Genomic DNA, 26904 nt, shown 5'->3' with positions numbered 1-26904 from the left:
CTTCTGTCCAATTTGGAAACAAAAGTCACATTCATTGTGCAGTCAAGCGGAGGTGTGCACAGTTGAGATAGCCATTGTGCGTGCAGCAGATGGCTGACCAACCAATTGACTGACCAAATTACAGCTTCATAAATATGAATTCAGGCTGCAGTGTGAGGAAACCCAACAGGTAATGCAGTCTGGGTGAAGCTATCTTGCTGGTGTACGGCAACATGCAAATGCGACAACTGTGTGTGTGTGTGACCTCGCTGCATTTTAAGCCATTAATGTGTACATAACTGATGTCTCGGCAGGGGAAGTTTGTTACTTCATTCTGTCATTCATCTTGTCATTTAGTAGTTGGTTGCTATGCACCTGCAGGATGGCTTCTTGGTTTTCTAAATGATATCATGATCACCCTGGGGCTCTGCCAAGGCCACAGCAAAATGTCCATGATACTATGACACTACTCAAGCCTCTTGGGGACATTAATTATTGTAGGTGAATTCATTGTCAAGATTCACCCATCCCTAAAGCCACAGAGTTGGAGGGCCCCCCTCAGAGGACCAGAGCTCAGTGGCACAGCACATGCTTTCCATGCAGAAGCTTCCAGCATCTTTAGGTAGGGAAGGGGGAGAACCCGGCCTGAAATCCTGGAGGCCGGCTGGCTGTCAATGCAAACAATTCTGAAGATGCACCTACATTATACCTATACTATGGTGCCCATAATTCTTTGAGAAGAATGAAAGTGCTTCAGAGGTATAGTGTGTACAAAGCCTAAGCTACGTGGACCAAAAGGTCTGACTCAGAGTAAGGATAGTTTCCTATATTCCTGTGCTCCAAACCAACCTGAAATTCTCGTAACAATGGCTTGCCTTCTGTGCCATTTAGTCGTGTGCTGCCAGAAGCTCCTCTTCTTTTGAGAGATCAAGGAAAATTGTGTGTATTTTCTTTATTTCAGAATCATTCACCTAACCAGCTAATATGAGTTTCAGGTGGTCTGTTGGAACAAATGACTTGCAAAAGGAAGTTGGGCGGGAGAGTAAGGCTGTGCAATGGGTGTATTTTTCATTCAACCACAGTAAAAATTACTCCATGTGGGAAATGTGGGTCTAATGCTGATTATGTTTCTCACAAAATCTTGTGGTACCTCTCATATTTTACTTGTGGAAAGCAGCCACATTGTGGGAACACATTGTGAAGGGAAGTTTGTCGTGTGCCTAGGAGCAGAAAGTGTTTTGCCTCTGTGGAATTTTTTAATGAGATTTAATTATGTCCCGGTTTTCTTTCTCTCTGGCTGTTTTCCAGAGCGAAGGCTAATTTAATATTCACCTTCATACTGGTACTTAAGGTGAATTTTAGAAAAATGTAGTGGGACTTGTTGAAGAGCTTTTTTAAAAAATAAAATAAAATCAAACTAATTGCAAGAGGATGCAATCATTCTCCAGTGCAATTGCCCCCTTATGGTTTCTGTTTCTCCAAAATGTCAGGCTCACAGCTTGTCTGCTTCTATGTTAAGTGCACTGATTCGGAAGTACAATTTAAATCAATGGGATTAGTTTCTATATAAGTGTGTCTACTTTTTTAAAAAAGGAAAACAAACTTAATTGCCTACCTGTAAAAGGGGGGAAAGGCCCATTATAAAAAGAACCTAAAAGCTTATCCACACTTACTTTTCACCCTGCTCTTTTCAGGCACAGATCTGCACTTTAAAGTTTTGTTTCTGAGCAATCTTTTTTCTTTCTTTCTTTTTGCCCCAGAACTTTCCCCTGCTCAACAAATGGCAATTGGGGCTTTCTGTAGCTTGTCGTTTGCTCCGATTCAGCTTTAAAGAGCATGTTTTAGTGGAGAATGTTCTGGAGCAAGAAAAAAAAGAGTGCTCAGCTTTAAAGCCGTGCTTACAAAGTGCAAAGGTAAGCCCTAAGATCACATTGAAGAAAGTTTGCACCAGTACTTTGAAAGAAAGGAAGCTGAGTCCATCTACTTCAGTATTGCCTGCATGACTAGCAGCAGCTCCTCAAGGTTTCAGGCAAGGAGTCTCTTCCATCCTGGAAATGCCAGGAATTGAATCAAAGACCTGCATGCAAAGCAGATGCTCTACCAGTCTTTTGTGGTGCTCCACTCACACTGTTGCTCTGGTGCAACAGCTGACGACTGCTTAATTGTCAGTTGCAGTCAGGGCCGTCTTTACCTGGGGGTGCAAGGGGTGTGGGGCACCCAGGCACCGAATTCTGGGGGGCACCAAATGTATACCTACTGTATACCAGTCCCTCTCAACTGGCAGCAGGGAAAAGCAATGGAGTGAAAGTTCCCACGCCCCTCCTCCATCGCTCTGTTACTGCGTAGCGTCAAAAGCAGTTATTTCCGCTGCGTCGTTATCACTGGTGAGCGATTTTCCTCCCCCAAAAAGGTCAACAACTTTGAGTTCGCCCCCCCCCCAAAATAGGGGTGGCTAAACTAAATTTGGGGTGGTGGGTGGATCCTTGCACACCGACGGCACATATGCTAAAGACGGCCCTGGTTGCCATATATAAAATTATCAGATAGTCCAAATTTTTCAGTATTTATTTATTTTATAAGATGTCTTACTTGCCCTGCACTGTGAAGTCTCAAGGTGTGTTGCAACAATACAATCATAACTTGCTCCTTCTAAGTCACTGATTGTTTCCCCTAGGGAAGAGCCATAGCTCAGTGGTAGAATATTTGCTCTGCATAGAGAAGATCCCATGTGCAATTCCTGGCATCCCCAGGTGGGGTTGGGAGAGATCCCTGTCTGAATTCCTGGAGAGCCACTGCCAGTTGGTGTAGACCATACTGTGCTAGATGGACCATTGGCACGTATCGGTATTAGACAGCATTGCATGTTTCCGTGTTCCAGGCAGCCTGTCTATTGAATATTCCTCTTGATATGTTTGCAGTTAGATTAGACAACATTGACTCTTTATTCAGCATTCACTCTGATTGGTTTGTGCAGAAGTTATATGATGATGTGGCAAGCATTATCTCACACTTTCCACTACATTTCCCATTCACTTTCCATCTTGCAAAAAGTCTGATCATTTGGGGAAAGTTCATGATGTAATAAAAAAAAAAAAATTAAGTGCCCCAGTACCTGACATGACATTCCCCAGAGTGGCTGGGGAAACCCAGCCAGATGGGCAGAGTATAAATAATAAAATTAAAAAATAAGAAAGCAGAATGGTTATCTGTCTGTCTCAAATTCTGGCTAGTTTTGCCATTGCAGAAATACATCACTGACTGTTTCTGCAAATAACTATATGCAGATAGTTTCATGCTCTCAGTCTCCTGGTAGTTCTCTCTCTGATTACACTGCACACAGTTTAGTCTTATGTGTAGACACATCATGAATCAATGTTATCTTGTAATATTGCCTGGTTGTAATATTAAGTTTGCCTTTCAGAATTTGTGCTTAAGCTACCATAACCTGAATTTTATCAATGAGTGGCACAAGGAAACAGGAACTGTTGCCATGGTCTCTGTGTTGCTTAGCATCCAGCTCAGTAGCTCCTGGGCTTTCAGTCTTTACAACCAAAATTTTGAATAAAATGACATTGATGAACTTCTTCAGGATGACTCTAGAGAACATTTTTATCCTCCTGAAGACTTTTTGCTCTTCTCACACAAGGTGTCTGCAGACATACAGTAATCTGAGCAAAGGGAGATCAGCCTCAGTGACAGCTCATTGTTTATTGTGAGAATATATTGCTGCCAAGGTTGGACGTCACCCCTAATCTCTGCTGAGCTGTAGCAAGATTCCAGGAGGTTACAGGCGCTCACCCAAGGTTTGTGTTTCTTTGAGAATCAAGATGCGGTGGGGGCCATTTTGAATCAAGATGCGGTGGAGCTTTAAAAAATATGATTTTTTCAAATATTTACACCTGAGTTTAGATGGATGGAATCCAGATCTTATAGCATGGTCATCTCAGTGCAGCACTGGAGTCCAAGGCATCTCTCCCAGCCTGTTTCAACAAGCCTGCCAAGATGGTTCTGGTCATCCAGCCCTGCATGGAGTTCTGGCTTTTCCAGCAGCTCATGGAAGACTCCTCTGTCCCCCTTTCTTCTTCCCAGTACACCGTGCAAAAGAACCCAAACCTCCTGTAAAGAACACTTCTTCCTGTCACCTCACACACACACCTGTCACCTTGGTAACCTCTGTCTACCCAGGCCCAAACACCTACTTTGATATGGGTCATCAACACCTTTTGTCATGTTAACGGGCTGGCTTATCCCCAGCTAGGTATGTGAAGCTGCCTGGGCTTGTGATCCTAAACTGAAAGCAACCGTGCTTGGCTCAGTTTTAATTAATCAACCTTTGCTTAATTTATGAGTTTGCTCCCATTATAGCTCTTTACTGAATCAAGAGATTATGGAGAGTCTGCCTCTCCCCCAAACTCTTAACATTTTGTCACATTTTCTTGCATTTACAGGCAGATATTTGCAATGCAAATGCAGGATGTATTCAAATAAGTTTCAGAGCATTTCTGCATAATGCATACATTGAAACCACAAGTGTTCCCAATCCAAGAGTTACCTCTTTATGTTCTGCTATATAAGATGAATAGCTGTCAATTCACTATTTGGGAAAAGTAAAGCAATACATTATTAATATTATGTTGTTATTCTTATTTAAGACTGTTATGCTGCAGTCCTATACACACTTGCTGGGACTAAGTCCCACTGAATTCAGTAGGACTTAATTCTGAGCAAACATGCCTAAGATTGCACTATTACCCTAACCTCCAGTAAGGTCAGGTTATGGATCCGCTTGCCAGCTAAGAGCAATGTGTTTCTAATAAAATTATGAATGACTCAAATACCTAGGAATATTAAGTAGCAACATATTACCCATACCATACTTAAACGTAATTGGCATTCAGAATGCAATTCAGCATTAAGATCATAGCAGAAGTTGGCCCTCTCCTGGGTGAATTTATAATTACTACTCTATAAGCAGTTTCAGAGAAACTAGTCATATATTACATTTCATTCTGCAGAATCCTTATACCAATTTTGGGGACTTCTCTGTTTGTTAAATAATTCATAATGCCTCTCTGATATTTGTTTTCCTACCATTAAAACAATTAATCTATTGAAGAATGTAGGATTGTAGGATTTTTTTTAGGTTATAGGGAACCCCAAATAATTTTTATTCATTATATTTCAAAATGTACATGACTGAGACTTGTGCAGTTTTGTGTAGAAATCAGACTCAGTTCAAACTGGGCTTAATGGTATCAGTTAGTCTTAAAGTGTTCCTCTCTATACCATCTGTACATATCATAAGGTATTGTTATGCTCCCCACATTTGTCTGAACAGTGAAAAGTCCAGAGGTGTAGAGCTTATCTCAATTGGCTTAGCTTCTTTTGGAAGTTCGCTGGAGGCTTAAGGTATTTTGCAGCATTTGATTTTATTTACAAAGATAAAAGCTGAGCCAGGCAAGTTCCTTTGTGAGAAAAGTACCACCTAAGTACTGTTGTTAGGTATAACAAAGTTGCTCTGTACCAGAGGACAAATAAGTGGGCACCCTCTCTCACCTGGCTGGTAGTGAGAAAGAAAAAGAGAGTGGGATGTGTGAGCTGGAAGCAAGAAGCAGGCAGAAGCCAGACTATTTGTTTGTTTTTTTTGTTTAGAAGCAAGACAATTAGGGCTATGCTTGATTTCTATTTGATTCCAAGGCTGTGACTGAGAGAAGCAAGACCTTCTGGGGTGTCAATTAACACCGCAGACTCAGATTGTATATATGTGCAAATAAACCATATATCTTAAAGACACCACAGCCTCTGCTGTCCCTCATTCTAAGGAAACCAGACCCTGGGAATCTCACACCGCTCAGAGACTGGGGTGGCATGCAACAGTATGTTATTTATGCCATGTGGTTGAAACCAAGGCAGATGGATTTGGAAATGTACCCTGACAATATATCTCACTATTTTAGATCTTCTCCCAATGGAATCCTTTTTGCCTGAAAAGGTCCCTTACTCACCACAGAAGTAGATTACTGAAACCAAGGCCATTAATATGTGGAAACATGCCTTCCTCCAAGCAAACAGATTTTGCACATGTTTTTACTTCTGACTTGAAAGTGTACTGTGCAAATGAACCTAATAAGTTTGCTTCATTTACCATAAGTAGCAACATACAAAGTTTCCCTAAAATGAGTCAGTCTCCAAGCAATGCATAATTTTATACATACAGTGGTACCTTCGGTTAAGAACTTAATTCGTTCTGGAGGTCCGTTCTTAACCTGAAACCGTTCTTAACCTGTGGTACCACTTTAGCTAATGGGGCCTCCCGCTGCCGCCACGCAATTTCTGTTCTCATCCTGAAGCAAAGTTCTTAACCCGACGTACTATTTCTGCGTTAGGGGAGTCTGTAACCTGAAGCGTCAGTAACCTGAAGTGTCTCTAACCCGAGGTACCTCTTTACACTTCTGTCATGTCACCTCTTAGCTGCCATATCCCTAAACTAAAAAGTCCCAAATGCTGCAACCTTTCCTCATAGTGGGGTTGTATTGAGTACCATGACAATGTGATTTCGGCCCACCCCTGAAGCAGGGAAGGGTCTGCAGAGCAACGTTATCTGCCTTATGCATAGCTGGATGAAACAAATCCCGACATGCCTGGCAGCAGAATCAGAGTGAGCCTTTCTGCAGCCGAGAAGGACGTTAAGAACTGAAGAGAAGGAAGCGGCGGGGGGGCGGCGGGGGGAGCCACGCTGCAATCTCGCTCACTGCGTAGCTGGACACGGTGTGTTAAGCTGGTGTAACTAGGGCCTAAATCAATGCACCAGGCCCAAGCGTCTTCCACATGGCAACCGTTGTCAAGGGCTTGCTGCCGTTGATCGGGCAGGTCCTGGCAGGGGTGAAATAAATTCATCAATGACAAAAAAAATAAATCTACAAAACACCAGGATGGTGATAAAGAAGACGGCGCGAAAGCCAGAAGCGGAAAAAATTAATAATCCATAGTTGTCAAAGGAAGATGCGGGGATTGCTCGGAGATTACAGTAGCTACGGTTCCGCCGAGGTGTTTCACAACAAACCTGACAGGACCCGGCAGCGAGGGCCTGTCAGACACCCAGACTATAGAGATAGAAAGATATAGCAGGGAACGTTAGATATTAAGAAATGGCTAGTTAAGATGGAGAGTAGTAATTTTAAAAGTTTTTTTAAAAAGTCATACAAAATTAAAATTGCCTACAAAAAGATATAGTGAGGTCCATTTCTAGCTTTATGGATAAACTATGGCCGCGGAATAGATGTGTGTTTCGCTCTGCCTTTGGCACCTCTATGGTGAAAACTCTCCATCCGGCGCGTTGGACGTTAGGTTGGAAAAAGCAGTTCAGCGTGAGACCGGAAGGGCCCCAAAGAGTGCAGGAAGTGGCTAAAGTGTGTAGTTGGGCTTGTCCTTTTTTGGGTGGGAGCGAGGGGCTTTACTGCCGCCGCCGCCGCTGCTTGCTTTAATTGCCAGTTTGCGGACCTTCCCTGGCTTTCCTCATGCTGCCCGCAGACTGTGCCCACAGGTGATATTGTAGTAATAGTAATAGTAGTAGTAGTAGTAGTAGTAGTAGTAGTAGTAGTAGTTATTGCAGTTCCATGATCAGCGTGCCTGCGATTTATGGAGTAGAATTGGAGAGGCTCCTCCTGTCCCGGCGCGTTTACTATCTAAGTTTAAATTCAGGAGGAAGGGAGCCCCGCCTCCCCCCCCCCCCCGAACTTATTTGTAGGGTAAAAGCCGAGCCCCTTCAACAACTGAGGGAAGTAATGTTTCAGCTCATTGTGCAGCGGTACCCAGTGTTTCATTTCTTAAAATGAGGCGAGTCTTGGATTACAAGTCTGCTTGTGAGGGCTGCCTAGAAATTCCATATACACATCCATAATTTAATGTCAGATTTTGAATGGGGCTGTCAAATGCTTCATTATCTCCCCATGTCTTTTCCTAGAGAACAGGCCAATTTAAAGAATGTTGATTACATTGTTTCCAAGTTAAATAGCAACATTTTCTTCTTTTACCATTTGCCATTTTAGACTGGTTTCTCTACTCACCCAAGCCTTGGAAGACTGTGCTGAACAAAAGCAGCAACTGCAGCAGAAACTAACACAATGCCAAGCTGTTCTTGGAGACTGGTAAGCTGGAGGTGGGGAAAGAGGAATATGTGCCAGTCCTATCTAAAGTTTCAGAGAATTGTTTTTTTTCTTTTTAAGTGAGGAGGAAGCAAACTGTGTTAGTAAAAAAAAACCACAACAAAAAACAACTGTGTTAGTTAATTCTCTGTTTTTCCATCTCTCCTTATTACCAAGTGGAAGAGATGAGTCCATACAGATTTTTTTTAAAAAAGGTAAAAGCTAAGAACCTTGTTGTTTCCTCAGGATGTCTGGGCAAAGAATATTATTATTAATGACAATAACTGTATTGTGTGCTGTTTAAAAGAATGACAGCTGTAGAAGAATTATTGGTCATACCTGTTTCTTGCTGAATGCATGCTTTGCATGCTAAATTTAAATTAAAATAAGGGAAGATTTGCTGAACAATCGATAAGAATTTGGAATACAGAAAAGGGAGGCATGAGGAAGTCGGGGAAGAAAGGTATAAGAAATTAGGATATGAAATGATACATGTTTTTTGTTCTGTTTTTGTCTTTGTATGTTTATGTATGTTGTGTTTATATGGAAAAAATAAAAATATTATTAAAAAAAAAATGAATGCATGCTTTGTGTTTCCTTTCTGCTAGGAACTCACAAGCTCCTGAATACCTAGTCCTTGATGATGGCAAAAATGATAATCAAGGTATGGGAATAACAGTTCTTTACCAGTAGCCCCAGCTTCTGTCTTCAATTAGGTGTTCTCCCTTTCATGCTAGGTACTTTTGTCTGTGTCTTCAGACTTAGAGCCACTTCATTGTGGGATCACACTGGTATTCAGTGTGTTTTGCACTGGTAAAGGGGTGGAGTAGAGAGAGAGAGGGAAAAGTGGGGAAAGAAGCAAAGTATGAAATTTATAAAACAGTAAAAAAAAGCCCAAAGCATTTTGATGTAGATTTTATTTAAGGTCCCTTCCAACTCTACAATTTTATTATTCTCTTATTCGAGTAATAATTTTTCCCCTAATAAAGCTTTACATCTTAAACTTGGCTGTGGCAGTTTCTCTGCATACTTGGGTAGGATCAAATCCGATAACTCTTGTGATACATAAAAAAGGCTTCTTTGCATTGCAGGCCCAAAATTCTGCATCCAATCATTTGGAATATGCCATAGACTTGCATTTTTGTTAATTGTGGTCTGGTTCTATCATAACCTTTTGCAGTATTATCTTGAGACAGTCAACATACTCTGTCTTCATGGTAGGCACATTCAAATAAAGTTTAAGCTATCTGGTTAATGAGAAATTTCACTATGAGGAGGTGGTGTGGAAAACATAACATATCTCATTGTCCATAAATGACTTTGTGCTTTAAAAAATATCTGCATCATTGCAGGGGGATTGGACTAGATGACCCTATCCAGCTGTACAATTCTACTAGTTTATGATTTGGATCAGAGCGAGACAGCACCGAAAGACCTTAATTGATATATTATCTCTTTCATTTGTAGGAAGTGAACCCTCAGCCAAGGAGCTTGAGGAACTGGAGCTGCTTAACAAAGCCCTTGAGAAAGCATTAAGGATCCGAGCAAAGTTCCAGCAGGCTCCATGTGAGCTTATAGAAAGTGCCAAAGCTGCAGAAAAGAAGGCTGTTAGTAGTGCTGATGTAAAACAACAAGTGGATTATTCTAAAGAGAGCATCTCGAAGACAGTAAAAGTGCAATCTGTGAGCAGAAAGCCAGTGCCTTCCAAAAAGCCTACAGCATACATGCTGAAAGCTCCCTACAGGACTGACTTAGATGTGAAAAGGTCACAAGTGAAAATGTCAGGCAGACTGAGCTCCAGAACTTCAAAGATGCCAGGGAGGAAGAAGTCAGCCAAAGGGGCTGCCTCCCCCAAAGCCATGTTGTCTGCAAAAATAACCCAAATGGGTCATGAAAAGGTCTTTGCCACTGAAGAACCCAGAACACAACATGAATTTTCTAAATCTTCACATTGTGCAAAGCTAAACCCTTCATTTGGGAACCTTGTGGGTGGGGGAGACATTGTAGGTACTGATGTGCCTTTTTCTGAAGCAGAGCATAATTTTGTTGGTCCTGCTCCAGAGTCTGTAGCCACACAGAGCCATATGGAAGAAGGCACCCCAGGGGCAGACACAACATCCCAGATATCTACTCTACAGGAAAAGGGGTAAGTTTCCAGGAGTTAAGCCTTTAGCTGGCTTAACTCGCTTCTTCTTGTTTCCTTCTCCATCAAACACATTTTGGGCCTGTTGAAATTTCTGAGCTATTTGTAAAGATGGTGGTTCTGGCTAAATGTCCTTGACCTGAACTAATTTAATAAGTGGCAATACAAAAGAAATGCTTGTGGGATGGGTTGGAATTGGCAATGCCTGGGTTATGGAAGGGCAGCTGGTGTCCATACAGCTAGTAACTTGCTTTTTGATATCTGAAATTAAAGAGAAGGAAATGAAAACATGTATCCAGATTTTGCATATGTGTGTGCTAAGTATTATAATGCAGTTCCTTTTTTTTTTTTTTACAGATCTTTGATAAAACTGCCACATCCTTATGGGAAAGCCTTTTCCAGGTATACCAGGTAACCTTATGCTAATCAAAAACTCAGAGTTCCCTGCAAATGGATGGGCGAAATTTGAGGGAGGAATCTAAGCCTTTATGGTAGGATGGCAGAGGTTATTAGTAATTTGCAAAATGGAGCTGGGATTGAGGAAGTGTTCTGTAGTCTGTTTTCTGGCACATCCACGGGGGTGGCACCAATCTGTGTTGTCTAGATGGGTTGGTTTTAGAGACCTTAAGTCAACTTTTCATATAGCCATGGGTGTACTTAGTAGCCTCTTATTCTCATGGTCTTTGTTTGCCTTCTGCAGAATGGGTATAGGAAGCTGCCTGATACCAGGTCAGATTATACGTCCCTCTAGCTCAAGAGCAGGGGACCTGCTAATGGTCTAATTAGACCTTTCAGACCTCCTCATTTGGCCCACAAGGCCATTTTGGCCAGGACATGCCCTTTTTTAAGCTGGTGTGGGGCAGACAAAAAGCTGGCTCAGACAAAAAGGAGGCCTGCAGGGGTTTCCTGAGGTCACTGTGACATGGGGGTCTTCGCCCATCTGTCAGACTTGGCCCATGGGGGTGAAGGTGATAATGGTTGTGCCCTCTGGCCAGCATTGTCTGCTCAAACTGTCAGCAACTTTTTGGCACAGTCTTGGGCAGAGGTGGTACCCATCACCTGATTTCTGTTGTTTCTAACTGGAGTTGGTCAATAATTGAATATGGGACCTTATGCATGTAAAGCATGTACCTTAACTAATGCTAGTTTGGATAAACATGGGTTTCTTTAGGCTGATGAATGATAGAACCTCCCCCACACCAACACCTTGAATGGTATAATCAGGCTTCCTCGACCTTGGCCCACCAGATGTTTTTGGCCTACAACTCCCATGATCCCTAGCTAGCAGGACCAGTGGTCAGGGATGATGGGAATTGTAGTCTCAAAACATCTGAAGGGCCGAGGTTGAGGAAGCCTGGTATAAATGATGTACTGTTATCCTGTTTCTTTTAGACATGGATTATGCTGTTTCCCTCTTGGAAATAATCAGTCTCTTCTGGTTTAATGCCAGTCAGTGATTCTTGGAGGCTATAGGTGACCAGGAGAGTTGCTGCTTACAAACCTGGGTTAAAAGCTTATCATGTGACACCATCTATAACTCTGTGAGGAAAGTAGTTCTTTGTGGTCACATCCACACGATGCACCTAAGTGCATTTAAAGCACATGACTTTCCCCATATAATCATGGGAATTGTAGTTAACCCCCCACATAGTTACAGTTTCCAACACCCTTAAAAGCTACAGTTCCCAGGATTCTTTGGGAGAAGCCATGCGTTTTAAATTTACATGTGGATATGACCTGTATATGCAGTTTTAACACTGTTCAGTGTTTCCTTCATTTCCTTTGACATCTGAACAGCTGCAAAGAAATGGGAATATGTGATCAGAGACCATACGTGATTGTCTTCTGATGTAATACTACTATAGTCATACCTCGGGTTGAAGTAGCTTCAGGATAAATATTTTCAGGTTGCGCTCCGCGGCGACCTGGAAGTAACAGAGCGCGTTACTTCCGGGTTTTGCCGCATGTGCAGATGCTCAAAATGACGTCACGCACATGCGCAGAAGCGGCGAATTGCGACCCACGCAGACGCGGGTAGCGTTTGCTTGAGGATGCGAATGGGGCTCCAGTACGGATCCTGTTCGCATCCAGAGGTACCACTGTATTACATTTTATGTCATTACTGTATGGCTGCTGGTTGTCTGAATGCATCCAGAGCTAGAGTTAATGGAGTGACTAGGGCTGGATCTAGACACATCAAAGAAGTGTTTCAGTTAAACACGTTGCAAACTTTGTGCTGTATGAGAAATCTAGTTAGCAAAAAATGGAACTCTACAGCGCCATCTGGTGTCAAAGTGTTAGAATGCACAAACAACGCATATAAGGCACTTTTTCTTTGCCAATGTAGCTGAGTCCAGAGTCAAAAGAAAAATAATTAATACATCTCTATAGCTGCATCTGTCATATCCTATGTATAATATATACTATCATGTTTTTAACAGAAACTAAAACAAATGGCATCAATCTGTGTTGGCAGGAGGTTCTATCAAATTGTAGATTTGGATGACATAGTTTTGTCCTGCTGTTTAACTGAAACCACATGTGGTTTTCAAGTTTCAAAGTAAAATAGACACACAAATAAAATGCGTATGTGTTAGGAGTCAAAATACGTATTGGGAGCCAAATATTTCCTCATTCTTGCAGCTTGAAAAGCATCAGTCACTAGTGTCTAACAAACGTCTGGGATCTAAATGCCAACAACAACTTTAATTTGGAACAGGCAGAATAATATCTGCCACATGCTAAGTAAATATAAATCCATTGTTCCACTGAGTCTAATCTAAAGAGTTTAACCTGGTAGAGAATACTTTCCACCAATTTAAAGTGTGAGTCTCCGAATTCTTCAACTGCTAGCAGATTTTGCAATGAAGACCATATTCTTCAGTCATTGCCATGTAGATTTCTGTATGGCTTGGACAGCAGACAAGGGTATCTGTTTTGCTGTGCTTTCTCATTGTTGATGATGGTCTTGTTTACTCCAGTGGAAGCCTACTGTGTACTACTGGAAACAAGGCTTGCATCTCTCAAGTAAGCAGATGCCCTTCTGTGGCTTTAGCTATCTGAGAAGATGCAATAAGTCCATCCAGCAATTTAGGACAAGTTATTATCATCCTTGCCTATAGATGGACCAGATATCCTAAATTTGATTACTTTTCCAATAGGATTATACACAATCCTTCCTTCCTTAGATCGTTTTGGAGTTTTCGGTGACAAAGGTCTGTTGATACACTCAGTGTTTTGGGATCCTGCAGTGTAAGCAAATAAGTGTAGTTGACAGAAATACGATTGGCCCTGCTTCAGGAAGAACTGTAATGTGTGAGGTGTGAATTTCAGGCTAAGCCAAACTCTTGCTAACTGCTTGTTCCCCTCCTTTATAAATGCCTAGGCTGGGAGAGAAATGCCGTCTTTGCAAAACAAGCCCAGAAGCTGTTGCTGCAAGGAATAGTTTTATGGAGAAGCTACAAGCAACAGTATCCTTTTCTGGCTTTGGCTTTATAATGGGGGGAGGGCAGGGGGCAGCTGTGGCCTTCCAGATGTTGTCGGGACTCCAACGTCCAGTGGTCCCAACTAGCACGGCCAACCACCAGGGTTGATGGGAGTCTAGCAGTATTTGAAGGGCCTCAGGTCCCCCAGCCATGCTTTAGAAGAAGTAAACATGTGTCTTCAGCTGTGGCTTGATGAGTGCATAAGATAGCCTATGTGGAAAGAGCCTTTTGGGCACATCCAAGACCTTGGGGGGCGGGGGAGTCCATTCTGTTTCTTCCTTTTGAATATTCTCATTTGAAAAACGTCAGTATTTTTCAGTAGTAGTTTGTTTTTTTAAATATGGTCTTCAGTTTCAGCTTTTAAACACCTGCTGGAAAGTTTTCTGTTCTGTCAGGCACACAGTTAAGAATGCATCTTTCCATAATAGCTGGTTTTTAATTTTCATTTTAATGTTAATTTTTGTCATTGTGCGGTTTTCTGTTCAATTGTTGTAAACTGCTCTGGTTTTTTTATGAAAAGCGGTATACAAATATTTTTTATAAACAAAATAAACAATATAGCATGTACCATGAAGGAAAGAAAGTTAAACTATAGACAATATCATGCCTGTTCTGTATTTTTGGATAAAAATAGCTTTGAATAAAAGTTTGAAAAGGTGTGAAGATCCAGTCCCTCTTCTCCCAGCCCACTTTCTACCTGCACAGAACTTGGTGAATGCACCTGTGTGGAATTCCTTGTTTCCAGGAATGTTGCTAAATGCAAGGCCAGTTTTGGCCCTGAAACATTTGACCTTGCTATAAATCTGGCAAGCTAGCCAGTAGGATGGTGACCCTAAAAGCCTTTATTTCCACTGTCTCCACTAAGCCTTATTGACTTAAGCTTATGGTCAGTTCTGCTTGCCTTCACTAGCCTTAAGTCCAGTTGAAGTGAAAGAAGAGTTTAAGCACCTACGTGACATTCACTCCCATGTAAGCCAGTGCATGGAAGCTGAGACCTCAGGTAAGAAAGGTGATGAAGGTAGCTAAAATGCTTTGGGAATGTAATTTCAGTCTCAAAAAATTGTGGTGGAGGTATCCATACCCACAACTGTGAACAGATGATTTGCTCCACAGATTACATTGGCAAGAAGCTATGGTTTGGTGTGCACCACCACCCCAAATTCTCTATTTTGCCTCTAGTCTGTATGATGTATGTAGTTTGGAACACAATATATCTCACCAATGTTTCATTTTTGAGTGTGCACTTAAAAAGCCTAATGAATGGTAGCTGTCAGAACATAGCTTGCATTTATTTATTTGTGGGACCCCCGCACTTGCAACTTCTCTGAGGTGCTAGACTTGAGGCTGCCTTCTCCCGAGTGATTCTGTGAGACCTGATGCCTCTAACTCTCTTATTCCTCTTAGAGTCTCTTGGAGAAAACCCAACTTGGCAGAGACAGTACGAAAGTCTTCTGACTCTGGAGGGCCTGCAAACGATAGTGGGCCAGTGTCTGGACAAAGTGCACCAGTTAAGAGAAGGTGAAGGATATGACGTAATAACATTGTGTTGTTGTTGTTTTTTAAAAAATGATGTATAGATATAACCAATTACAGATAGATAAAATCAGATTTGGGAGCTGCAATACCACACACTCATTCTGCATGCTTACTCTGGATGGTTGAAAATTCAGCACTTGTTCCAGGTCTCCACCTAGGCATGGGCCGTGTAGGGTTAGGACATTTTGTCATAATCCTGCTTGGCCGCCTCCTATGGCACTGCAGCTTTCTCAGCAAAAATAAACAGATCAGCCTTACCCTGTAACTAATTGCTCAGTTCCTAGCAATGCGTGGCTTGTTTTCTTATGCAGATACAGTAAGCAAATTGTGTTGCAAACAAAAGGTTTGTTATAGAACCATGGAGTTGCAAGGTGTCTTTTTACCCATCTGGTTCAACTCCCTGCTTAATGCAGGAGATCAAGAGTATCCCTAGCAGGCATCTGCCTGGAGACCTTGAGCAAGGGAGAGCCTGCTAGCCCTCTAATAGATTGGTTCCACTGTCAATCTGCTTGTAACAATAAGACGTTTCAGTTCAAATATTGCCTTATGAACCTAAGAAGAGCCTGCTGGATTAGGCCAGTTGCCCATCTTGTCCAGCATCCTGTTCTCACAGTGGCCACCCAGATGCCTGGGGGAAACCTGCAAGCGGAACCAGAGCACAACCCATCCTGTGGTTTCCAGAAACTGGCCAGAAGCATTATGCCTTCTGTAGGAGCACATTCCATAGTTTAACTTGAGCCCATTAGAGATCTAGTCCAGGCATAGGCAAACTCAGCCCTCCAGGTGTTTTGGGACTACAACTCCCTTCATCCCTGACCACTGGTTGTTAGCTAGGAATGATGGGAGTTGTAGTCCCAAAACACCTGGCGGGCCAAGTTTGCCTATGCCTGATCGTCCTACCTTCTGGGTCAGCTGAGAACAACACTTTGTCCTCTTCTTCTGTGTTCTAGCCCTTCAGGTATTGGCAGAGTGCTATCACTTCCCTCTTGGTCTCCTCACTTTTGTGCTTTGCTTATCCCCTGACAGCTATGGAGTCCCATTCAAAGCTGTTCCCTGCTAACTCGGCTTGCAGCGAGGGATGCTCCTCTGCATGGTGTGCCTCCCCTGGAAGCCAGAGGTGCTGGGATGTAGAAACTGTTGGGCCACCGCCGCTGCTTTCTTACTCCAGCTTGGAGGAGCTGAAGGAGATGGAAGCCTTGAGACTGAAGGTGGCGATGCTGTGCCAGCAACTTGAGATACAGAAGGTAACTTGGCAGTAAGGCTGCCTTTTATGGTGTTGGGGTCCAAGCTCTTTGCTCACTTTGTTCAGACATCCTGGTCAGGTTCACCTGGTGGGGTGTAAGTCTTAAGATGTATGCTTAAGATAAATAAAACATTTAATAAAAATAATATTAAGGTGATTGAGGTCTTGGAGGAGTCACTGTTAGTCGTCCCCCATGGCTTGGATACAACAGGAACTTTATGTTTAGTGTTGTAGACCCAAGTTTATGGAACTCCCTTCCAGCTGAAGTCAGACAGGCACCTTCCCTGCTGAATGCCCAGCACCTACTAAATGCTTTTTTCATTTATTCTGGCAGGCATTTTAATTGAAGTTTAATTTTATAGTTTTAATTGATTTTTACTGCTTGTATTGTATTGAGAGACTATTGCAGTTAAGCAGTATATACATTGTTTAAATAATAATACAATAAAGATCTAAGGGCTGTAGTTCAGAAGTAGAACATCTGTTTTACATGTACAAGGTTTAAATTCCCTATATCTTCAGATAGGGCTGAAACCGTGGAGAGCTGCTGCCAGCCAGTGTAGACAGTATACCGAGCCAGATGAAGCAATGGTCTGACTGTATGAAGCAGCTTCCTGTGTTCCTAAATCTGGCTGTTTTATATTCAGAGAGATTAATTGGCTGTCCTGCTGCATAGAACTAAAAGCGAGTGGATGAAACAGAAGGCAGCTAGGGAATATGCTCTCACAGCTGGAAACTGGCCAGATGAAAACTCAGTTTTTACTTAATGGTAGCTGTAGAAAGCTTTTCTATTGAGCTTGAACCAATTGTGCTAATTTATTGATAGTATGGGGTATCATTCTAATATAATGCATCCTATCATTCTAATATAATGCATTAAGTTTGCCGTAGGAGCAAAGTGCCATGTTTTAGCCAAACATTCACTTGGTTTTTCATCTGTTCTTTTTTCACCAGCTTCGGTCTGTAGCTGCCCCTGAGGTCATAGCTCCTGTAGCATTAGGCTTCACTGGCTATCCAAATGAGCCTCATTGCACCATCCTGATGCTATGCTGACTCTGATTAGTGGCTTTTTTCTTTTTTCAACATTGCAGGTTGCTTGAAGGACTCTGCTTTGTGAGTTTCCTAGTTCACACTGCAGAAGGCACCACAAGCCAGCACAGCTGGCTGCCTACACATATTAGCAGCCATTTACTGAGAGCTGGAAAAGGCAGTCAAGGGACAATTATACAACTCTTACTTGCTTCCCTGATTCAGTATATCACCTGCACTCCTCAACTTCTGAATGGTCTGTGTTGGAGATACTTTCCCTCCCCATTAACAGGTTGTCTTGTTCCCAGGCCATGGAAGCTGAACTCCTCCCTCTTCTACAACCTGGACGTATTCAGGAAAGCTCCAGAGCATCACTGTGCCGTGCCATTTACACCTTGCTGTGTGAAGGAGGTGAACGCTTCCCTGTTCTTGTGCATGATGAGGAGTTGCACAGCTGACTTGACGCCTCAATCTGACATATGACAATGTGCATAGAAAGCATTGAACTCTGGCTGCAGTCTTTAAACAAGGGCACATCCTTGGACTGTTCTGTGAATGATCAAGCTTAATAGTACTCTAAGGGGCATTGCCTGCATTCATAAAGCAAATAAATTTATTTTATACCTTTGAAATCTTTCTCTTGCACAAATTTCTTTCAGCCTCATCTGAAAACTCTCAAACAGGTTCTGATGGACTCCACCCCCCTTCTATAAAATCACCTTTCTCATTGAGAATGGAGGGGTGGGCTGTTAATGACCAAAGATTCTGGTGCCTGCCATTTTGGCCATGCATGTGGCCCATGTTCAGGCTCCTGAGGACCTGAGACCTTCCTGTGAGCAGATTTCAACATGTATCAAAAAGTGCAAGGTTCAGGAATTCAGAGAGTGATCGTACCTTATTAAATACACAGTTGCATTGGGGGGGGGCAAGCCTAGTGCAAGAACTGGTGTCACAGCGCTGTCAGGCAAGGAGTGTCCAGAATGAGGGACTCACTATTTATAGCCAGGAAGTAGACTTACAAGTTAGGAAAAGGCATGTCCATCAGTTCTATGTCTCTCAGCTACCGCTAGGACTGGTCCATTACAAGTTGGGTGACTTCTTGAAATCCTCCTATGAAAGGCATCCACATAATTCTTAGTCTTAATCTTGATTTGGTTCCCGCCCCCCCCAACAAAAAGTAGTGATGGCCACCAACTTGGATTATTAGAAAATGGCTATCTCCTATCTCCACTGTTGGAGGCAGTATGTCTGAATACCAGTTGCTGGGAATCAGAAGTGGGGAGTGATGTTGCTGTGCTCATGCCCTACTTGTGGGCTTCCCATTGGCCCCTGGTTGGCCCCTGTGAATACAGCCTTCTGGATTAGATGGCCCATAGGCCTGATCCTGCAGTGCTCTTCTTGGGTGCCAAACCCAGTTCCAAAATTGAGAATCTTCAGCACACATCAGCAAACATACCCACCTACATTCCTCAGATGAAAATAGGGACATTCTTTTCTACATCAATATCACTCCTGGAGGTGGGGGGCTTTTTCTGCATGTTAAGATTTTTTCATGATACAGAAAACCCCCCTCGAAGCCCAGCTAGCTTCAGCACCCACACTCGACCCCCATAACCTTGGACCCCACATCCCTCAAACTACAGCCCCCCACATGCCTGGCTGCATCCCGCCAGCCATACCCTTCCCCATCACCCCCAGGGCCTTCTGCCCAGGATTTCTTCAGGCTGCTGCCTTCTCTTCAGGCCTGCCCTGGCTCACTTTCTCCTTGTTTTTATTCAGCATGGCCAGCTGGATGGGTGGCTGGGGGCTTGCCAGGCCAGGGAATCACAGTCAGTGGGGACAGTGGCGTTGGTATCCCCAGTGCCTTGCTCCCCCTTCTCCTCTTCCTGCTACAACTACTGCTACTATTCCACCAGCCTGGCTCCCTCAGACACAGCGCAAGAGTCTTTGGTGGCAAATGAGGTCGAGGAGGAGGAGATGGAGGAGCGGAGGAAGGCAGCCTCAGCCAGCAACTCTCTCTCCCCCCCTGCTTCCTCCAATGTGAAGCCATTTCCAGTTAGCATACCTCAACAAAGATGGGAATTCAGGACTCGGCATGAGAAAGTGACAAACCGTGATAGCTTAAGCGTTTTCGTGACATTTCTGGGACAGTTGGAGTCTATGATGTCCCTCTTGGCATGTTGAGATATTCATAAGATCAACACTGCAGGGTTTGGAGATGGAAAGACCATAAAGCACAAACCACTACAGAGTTTTTTTAAAAGGTTGAGATGGATTCACAATATATGATCACTTTTTGCAGATTTAGAGGAAGGTGGTTTGTTTTTTAGCTGTTCTAGTTGAATAGCCTGTTCCGGCATGGTGCCCTATTAGAGCCTGATTAGAGCCAGGAATATAGCAGCAAGGGCCTGCTGTCTTTGTGAGGTTTGGCAATGACAGAGTTGTGACATTTTAATCAGCTCACCTTTTCGCCTTGTTATTTCTATTCAATCCCCAGGAACCGTCAGTGTTAATCTAGCAAAAGCAGTTTCCCCATCAAACATGGGAATTTGGGAGTGGGGGGGCAGGGAGCTGGCAGCAAAATTCCAATTGTTCAACATGTAAGGTTGCTGGGTTCCAAGGGTTCAAATATTTTTGCACCTCAAAAGAGCATCAAACTGGTTGCATACTGTTCTGCTGAGAGGTGATTTGCTCTTTTATTCTGTGCTCCTGAGGCCATGTTTTTAAAAAAACTTTTCAGCCTGTAAAGTAAGCAAAGCAAGGCCTACTGACATAGTGGCAAAGAGACTGATCTGTGAACCAGAAAATCAGTCCCCAGTTCAATGTTTTCCCTCTTGCATGAACTTGCTAGGTTCCTCTAACTTAGAAGGACATGGGAAGGACTGCTAAGATAATGGTCCGGTTCACAAGTCACATTAATCTGCAACTAAAAGAAACATTAAACCAGGAATAGGAATTGTGGTGCTCTCCTCGCATTGTTGGACTACAGCTCCCATAATTCCCGACCATTGGCCATACTGGTTCTGGCTGATGGAAGATAGAGTATGACAACTTTGGGAGGATACCATGTTGACTATTCCTGCATTAGACTATAAAAATAAACTATGGCAAACTAAGAGGCAAATCAGTGGTAGAGCATTTGCTCTGCATGCAAAAGGCCCTGGGTGAAATCACATCTTGAGGTACAGTGGTACCTCGGGTTAAGTACTTCATTCGTTCCGGAGGTCCGTTCTTAACTTGAAACTGTTCTTAACCTGAAGCACCACTTTAGCTAATGGGGCCTCCCGCTGCTGCTGCGCCGCCGGAGCACGATTTCTGTTCTCATACTGAAGCAAAGTTCTTAACCCGAGGTACTATTTCTGGGTTAGCGGAGTCTGTAACCTGAAGCGTCTGTAACCTGGAGCGTATGCAACCTGAGGTACCACTGTATAGCTGGGAAATGCCCATTTCAAATTTTGGAGAGCCATTGCTGGTTGTTGCAGACAGTATGAAATCAGATTGACCAATGGTCTGACTCACCTGAAGACAACTCTCTATAGTCTGTTGAATATTGTGCTATTATTTCTATAGCGGTCTTATTTCTGGTCTGTCGACTATAATAAATGGGTGGTGGTGATCCACGTGGCTTGAAATATCATGGGCATGTTTGCTTTTGAGCATTAGACATAAACATGTGTTACATACATTCACTTAAAAACAGTTTGCAAATTAAAATATTCAAATGCTCACAGCCAAGGCACAACAATTCTTTCATCCTTGCCCTGCTAATAGGTTTGCTGCCAAAAACCTACTGTTTATTAATGTTTTTCCTTAGGACAAATCTTGGCACTTGCAAATTTGTTTGAGATTACCACTTAAGCTGAAAACTTTGTAAAATAAAATGTGAAATGTGATTGCCCACGAGGGGAATAATACAGTAAACCAGGACTTGAAAATATTGTTTGAATAATGCATGTTGTGGAGAAAATGGATAGAGAGATGTTTTCCTGCCTCTCTCATAATATTAAAATCCAGGTTCATTCAACGAAGATGAAAGGTGTGAGATTCAGGACAAACGAAATAAAGTACTTCTACACACAGTGCATAGTCAACAATGGAATTTGCAATCACAAACAGGAGCTGCAACATTTTGTTGCTATTTTTAAATGACAAAATTGTCTCTTTCTTCATTGCTATGTACCCTGTTCTTGCAACTAGGGCTATTTAATTGCAAGTTAAGTCCAGGATGGTTATGACAGAGCTTACTTCCCATTAAGTATACTTAGAAAAATTGGTTCAGATTTTCAACCTGAACCTGAACCTCAAAGGCTCAGTTTCAAAATGCTCTGCATATAATGGCCTTAAGGGAAGCTGTAGTAGAAGCAACTGTCGAGGTTATTAGATGTAGGTGCTTAAAACACTCTACACAAATTGTTTAATGGGGGTAAAAGGCACATACTGAAGATGGAATGTCTCCTTCTCAGTAGAGATACCTTCCAGACTCAGAAGATAGATAGATAGATAGATAGATAGATACAGACAGACAGACAGACAGACAGACAGATCTCTCTCTCTCTCTCTCTCTCTCTCTCTCTCTCTCTCTCTCTCTCTCTCTCTGAATGCTGGAAGCCAAAGCAGTACCATCCTCAGATAAGAAGGATAAGGAGGCATCATCAGGCCTTGGGGAACCCCAAGGTTTGCAGAGGAGGGAACCCCAGAACCCCAGCCCAATAAAGGCTGAGCATGCTCAGTGACCACAGAATGCAGAGTGGCTGGCTGGCACTCTGAACAGGAGGCACTCCACACTCCAACATTTTGTTCCAAGTTCTACTTGTTACCTCCAGTTCTCAGGCAGGTAGTGAGCACCTGAGATTTACCACTTCAGACTGCAGGTTGGGGCTCATGTGGCAGAATCTGTCTATACCAAAACTATCAGATCTTTCTCGTTGACAAACTAGTTTTCCACAACTCGTGATTTTTAATTGTATGGAAAAGCATTCTATTGTGCCTCAGTATTCCAGCTACCATGGTAAATGGAGGCAAACACTTTGGCCCTGTTTGCAGGGGCTTCTCAAAAACTGCATAAATGGAGACCTGTGTGCAGCTTGCAAATAGTGGTGAATGTTTATGTGTGTGTGTTTGTATCTTGGCTCAGACCTAAGCTATGTTCTTGTTCCACAGTTGGCAATCTGAAAATGGGTTGTTGTTATTTCTGCTGCCTCCTCCTTCACCTCTGATGACTGAAGATGCGGGAATTCTTTGACAGCACTAACCAAGGAGGTGTGTGAGCCTGCCATTGAGCTGAAAATAGGAGGGAAATGTCACCTAGCAACTTGTCACTATCCAAGAAGCCTTTGTTGGTGGGAAGGAATGTGACATTTTGATGCTATTTCCAGAGCCATATTTCCGGAAGCTGCTATGTTATTAAGGCAACACTGTAATTTTTCCCACCTTGACTCATCAAAGGCAGAGGAAGGCCTTCTAAGACCATGCCACATGAGTCAAGAATGGCGTTCTCTCTTGTCCCAGGTCTTCAGTATGTGCTTTTATCAGCTTCTAACTGTGCAGGCTTGCATGGACCATGGCTGTGGGATGGAGGCAGGAGTCCAGATAGGGCAAAAATGGGCATTCTCACACTCCAGGGTTCAAATGTGGCCCTCCAGGCCTCTCTATCTTGGCCCCTCAGCAGTCTTCCCAAGCCACTCCTACCCCCTCCAACATTTTTCTGATGAAAATTGGGACACCCCAGTCCATAATGATAATTTTACTATGTATACCCCACACATCTTCCTGGGTTGCCCCAGCCACTCTGGGCAGCTTCCAACACATATAAAAAAATAATAAAACATTAAACATAAAAAAAAACTTATCTATACAAGATTGCGTTCAGATAGCTCGGGGGTTGGATAACTCCATACCCTCCAACATTTCTTCAATGAAAATAGGGACATCCTAAGGAAAAGGGGGACATTCTGGAATCAAACCAGAAACTGGGACAAAATCAGGGATGTCTCTGGAAAATAGGAACACCTGGAGGGTCTGCTCCCCTGCTCTCCAGACCCTCACCAGCCCTACTTCATACCCTCCAGTGTTTTTGAAAGGGGCTTTCAAAGAGCTCTGCACTGCACTTTGAAGCCTCAACAATCAGTTGAATGTTGGGGAGAGTGGTGTTTCTAAGCTCCACAGAGGGCTCTTTGCTGTGCTTTGAAGCGGCAACTGTCAGAGGATTGGTGGTGCTTCAGAAGCTTCTTTTGGCCAAGGCAGCTGCATTTTTACTTGTCCCTGCCTGATGTCATATGAGATGTCAGGTGATTGGCAGGAGAGCATTGCTTGCCTAGAATGGCCAGGCAGGTCAAATGGGGAGGCCTGTTGGGCCTGATTAGGTATGCAGGCTAGACGTCCCCCAGCCCTGCATAACGTAATACCCAGATTCCCAGCTTTCATTTCAAAAAGAGAGCAAGTTTCCAACATTTATAGAACCTGAGATATGAGACAAGATGCACAGACACTATGCTCATTTTTAAATGAGAAATTAGTCTGTTCCGCAATGTTTTACTTTGTCCCCCACCCCAGCAAAAAAAAAATCCTGTGAGGTTTGGTGCCTCTGAGACCTATGATAGTGTGGTGTGGCCACCCCCACTGCTGGCCTGTGGCCCCTGGATGATTGCTTAAGGGTCCTAGGGATGGGGGGGTGGGGGGGGAGAAAATAGCCACTCCAATGTAATGGTTAAAGTGTAGAACTAGAACTGGAGAGGTCGCAATTCAAATCCCCATCCAGCCATTCATTTTACTGGTTGAAATTAAAAATGGAATGTTCATCTGCTACAGTAAAAATAAAACAAAAGAGTCTCGTGGCACCTTTAAAGACTGACAAATTGATTATGGAATGAGCTTTTGTAGACCATATCAATAGAATACATGAAGAATGTTATGCTGTTTTAGATTTGTAAGTCTTCAGGGCTTGCAACAAGCCTCTGTGGCCAGCTCTGCCATTAGGCAGAGTGAGGCAACTGCTCCAGGTGACAGATGGCGGTGGTGGGGGAAGGTAAAGCAAAGGTAAAGGTAAGGTGTTGGGGGACTGTGCTACAGGCCTTGCCTTTGCCCCCTGAATCTAGTCTGCTGCCCTCAGGTGTGACGGAAGATGCTGCCCAGTCACCCATGCTTAAGTGAAACTCAGTCTGATCAGCTTTTGTATGCCTATGTCCTTGTGGATGTGTAAACCGTATGTCTGGGCCATGGGTGGGGTGTCATGAACAAGGAAGACCACAGTGAGCAGGCATCAACTGGTCCTTAAGGTATCCTGGACTCAAGTTGTTAGTTGCCTTGCAAATTAATGCTGGCCCAGTAGCATATGGGCAACCACTACAACCTTTCCACATAATTGGATGCAATTTACATAGAAGCAATCTACAGAATTGGACCCACAATACTGAACACATGGCTTCTGGTATATCCAATCCATGTGTCTGAGTCATAAAGGGAAAGGTAAAGGGACCCCTGACCATTAGGTCCAGTCGTGGCCGACTCTGGGGTTGTGGTGCTCATTTCACTTTATTGGCCGAGGGAGCTGGCGTACAACTTTCGGGTCATATGGCCAGCATGACTAAGCTGCTTCTGGCGAACCAGAGCAGCGCATGGAAACGCCGTTTACCTTCCCGCCGGAGCGGTACCTATTTATCTACTTGCACTTTGATGTGCTTTTGAACTGCTAGGTTGGCAGGAGCAGGGACCAAGCAATGGGAACTCACCCCACCACGGGGATTCGAACCGCCGACCTTCTGATCAGCAAGTCTTAGGCTCTGTGGTTTAACCCACAGCGCCATCCGCGTCTGAGTCATGGGGGACCATTAATTTACTTTCCCAAAGTTCTTGGCCATCAGGCAGGGATATAAGGCACCAGGTGGTAATCCTGGACTCATCAGCAGCCATTGGAAGTTTTTAAGGACTGAAGTTATGTGCTGGAGGTAGTCCGCCCCCAAAAACAGTCTAGTTACAACATTTTGCACCAGCTGGAGCTTCTGGACCAGTCCCAATAGCAGCACCACATAGAATGCATTCCACTAATTGAGTCCTGAGCTTACCAGTGCACGGATCATCATAGCCAGACTGTCACTGTGCAAGAATGACTGCAGTTGGTGTACCAGCTATAGCTGGGAGAAGGCACTCCTAGCTACTGGGGTTACCTGAGACTCCAGCAACAAAGATGGATCCAGCAGGAACTCTAAACAGCAAGCCTTACAGAGGGAATGGAACCCCATCCAAAACAAGCAATCTCCGAGATGCAGGACCCCTGCCCCCCACACTGTGCCTCTGTCATCCCAGGGTCTAAATTCCGTTTATTAGCCCTCATCCAACCCCCAAGTGCGTCCAGACACGGGTCGAAATAATGCGTAGCCTCTCCTGACTGATGTTAAAGGAGAAATAGGGTTGCTTGGCAGCAGCCTCTAGAGGGTAGCAGAGCATCGCTATTTCTTGCCGTTCCCCCTTTCATTATCGCTGCCACGTAGGTGTAAACGGAACCCCCCGCTGGCCCATCCATCTCTCCCTGAACGGTGCTTGCAGATGAGCTAAGGTATTGGCTTCTTTATCTTTCTGCAGAATGAGTCACCCTGGCCCAATTGCCCCGATCTGTCTTTTGCTCTGTGCGGGGGACGGGAGCGAGATGCACTGTGAAGAATATCACAGAGAGTATTATAATAAGAAGTACATCCTTACAATGGTCGCTGCAGCAAATGAAGTGGCAAGATGCAAAGATGGGCAGGATTCCAGATGTGTGCCATGTCTTTTAGACTGCAATCCTGCCACCTGCACGGACGGTCTTATTATGTTATCCAGTCTTTTCAGTCGAAGAAAAACTGGCATTAAACTAAACTCCTCTACTTTTTAATAACCGCCTATTACAGGGATTCTCCCCCACCCCCAACACTCTGGCATGACAAGCTTCACCAGCTAAAATGATTTCTGCATTTCTACCAAAGGAAACCTAACCAGCATGAACTGGGAAGGAACAACATTTGCCGGCTGCAAAATATTCCTCAAAGTGATGCTGAGAGCTGTGTCCTATACATGATTACTCCATAACAAGGCTCACTGAATTCCGCGGCATTTCTTATTTCTTATGTGTTCACTCAGTGCTTGTCTTGGTGTTAAACAATACCACTGGAACCTGCAACAAAATGTTACAGCATGGAGTCACTTCAATTCCATGTTCTAGCCAGACACATCTTCTTTTATTATACGCTATGTTCCGTTCCCTCCTTCCTACCTTTGCACACACACATTCTGGGTCCACTGAGCATACTCAATCTTTATTGGCTGGGGTTTTTTGGGGGGGGGGTGTGTGTATGTCCTACCCTGTAGCCCCTT

The 26904-nt window shown here is 43.6% G+C and overlaps 1 protein-coding gene across 2 annotated transcripts; it reads left to right on the top strand.

Annotated features, from left to right (window-relative positions):
- Positions 1-7225: 7225 nt before the first annotated feature.
- Positions 7226-18191, top strand: TEDC2 (tubulin epsilon and delta complex 2). Of its 2 annotated transcripts, none has more exons than XM_083585251.1 (10): positions 7226-7522; positions 8028-8126; positions 8732-8787; positions 9591-10269; positions 10624-10668; positions 13652-13736; positions 14643-14751; positions 15156-15269; positions 16314-16531; positions 17868-18191. In XM_083585251.1, the coding sequence occupies exons 1-10, from the start codon at positions 7497-7499 to the stop codon at positions 18015-18017; spliced, it is 1581 nt and encodes a 526-aa protein (XP_083441377.1). In that variant the 5' UTR covers positions 7226-7496; the 3' UTR covers positions 18018-18191. The 2 variants fall into 2 exon arrangements, with proteins under 2 accessions (XP_083441377.1, XP_083441376.1); XM_083585250.1 differs by having other exon boundaries at positions 7261-7522; positions 10624-10677.
- Positions 18192-26904: the final 8713 nt, after the last annotated feature.

This window comes from Podarcis filfolensis (genome assembly GCF_964270895.1).
Source record: "Podarcis filfolensis genome assembly, chromosome: 14".
NCBI classification, from domain to species: Eukaryota; Metazoa; Chordata; class Lepidosauria; order Squamata; family Lacertidae; genus Podarcis; species Podarcis filfolensis.
This window is presented reverse-complemented; position numbering and strand designations above follow the sequence as displayed.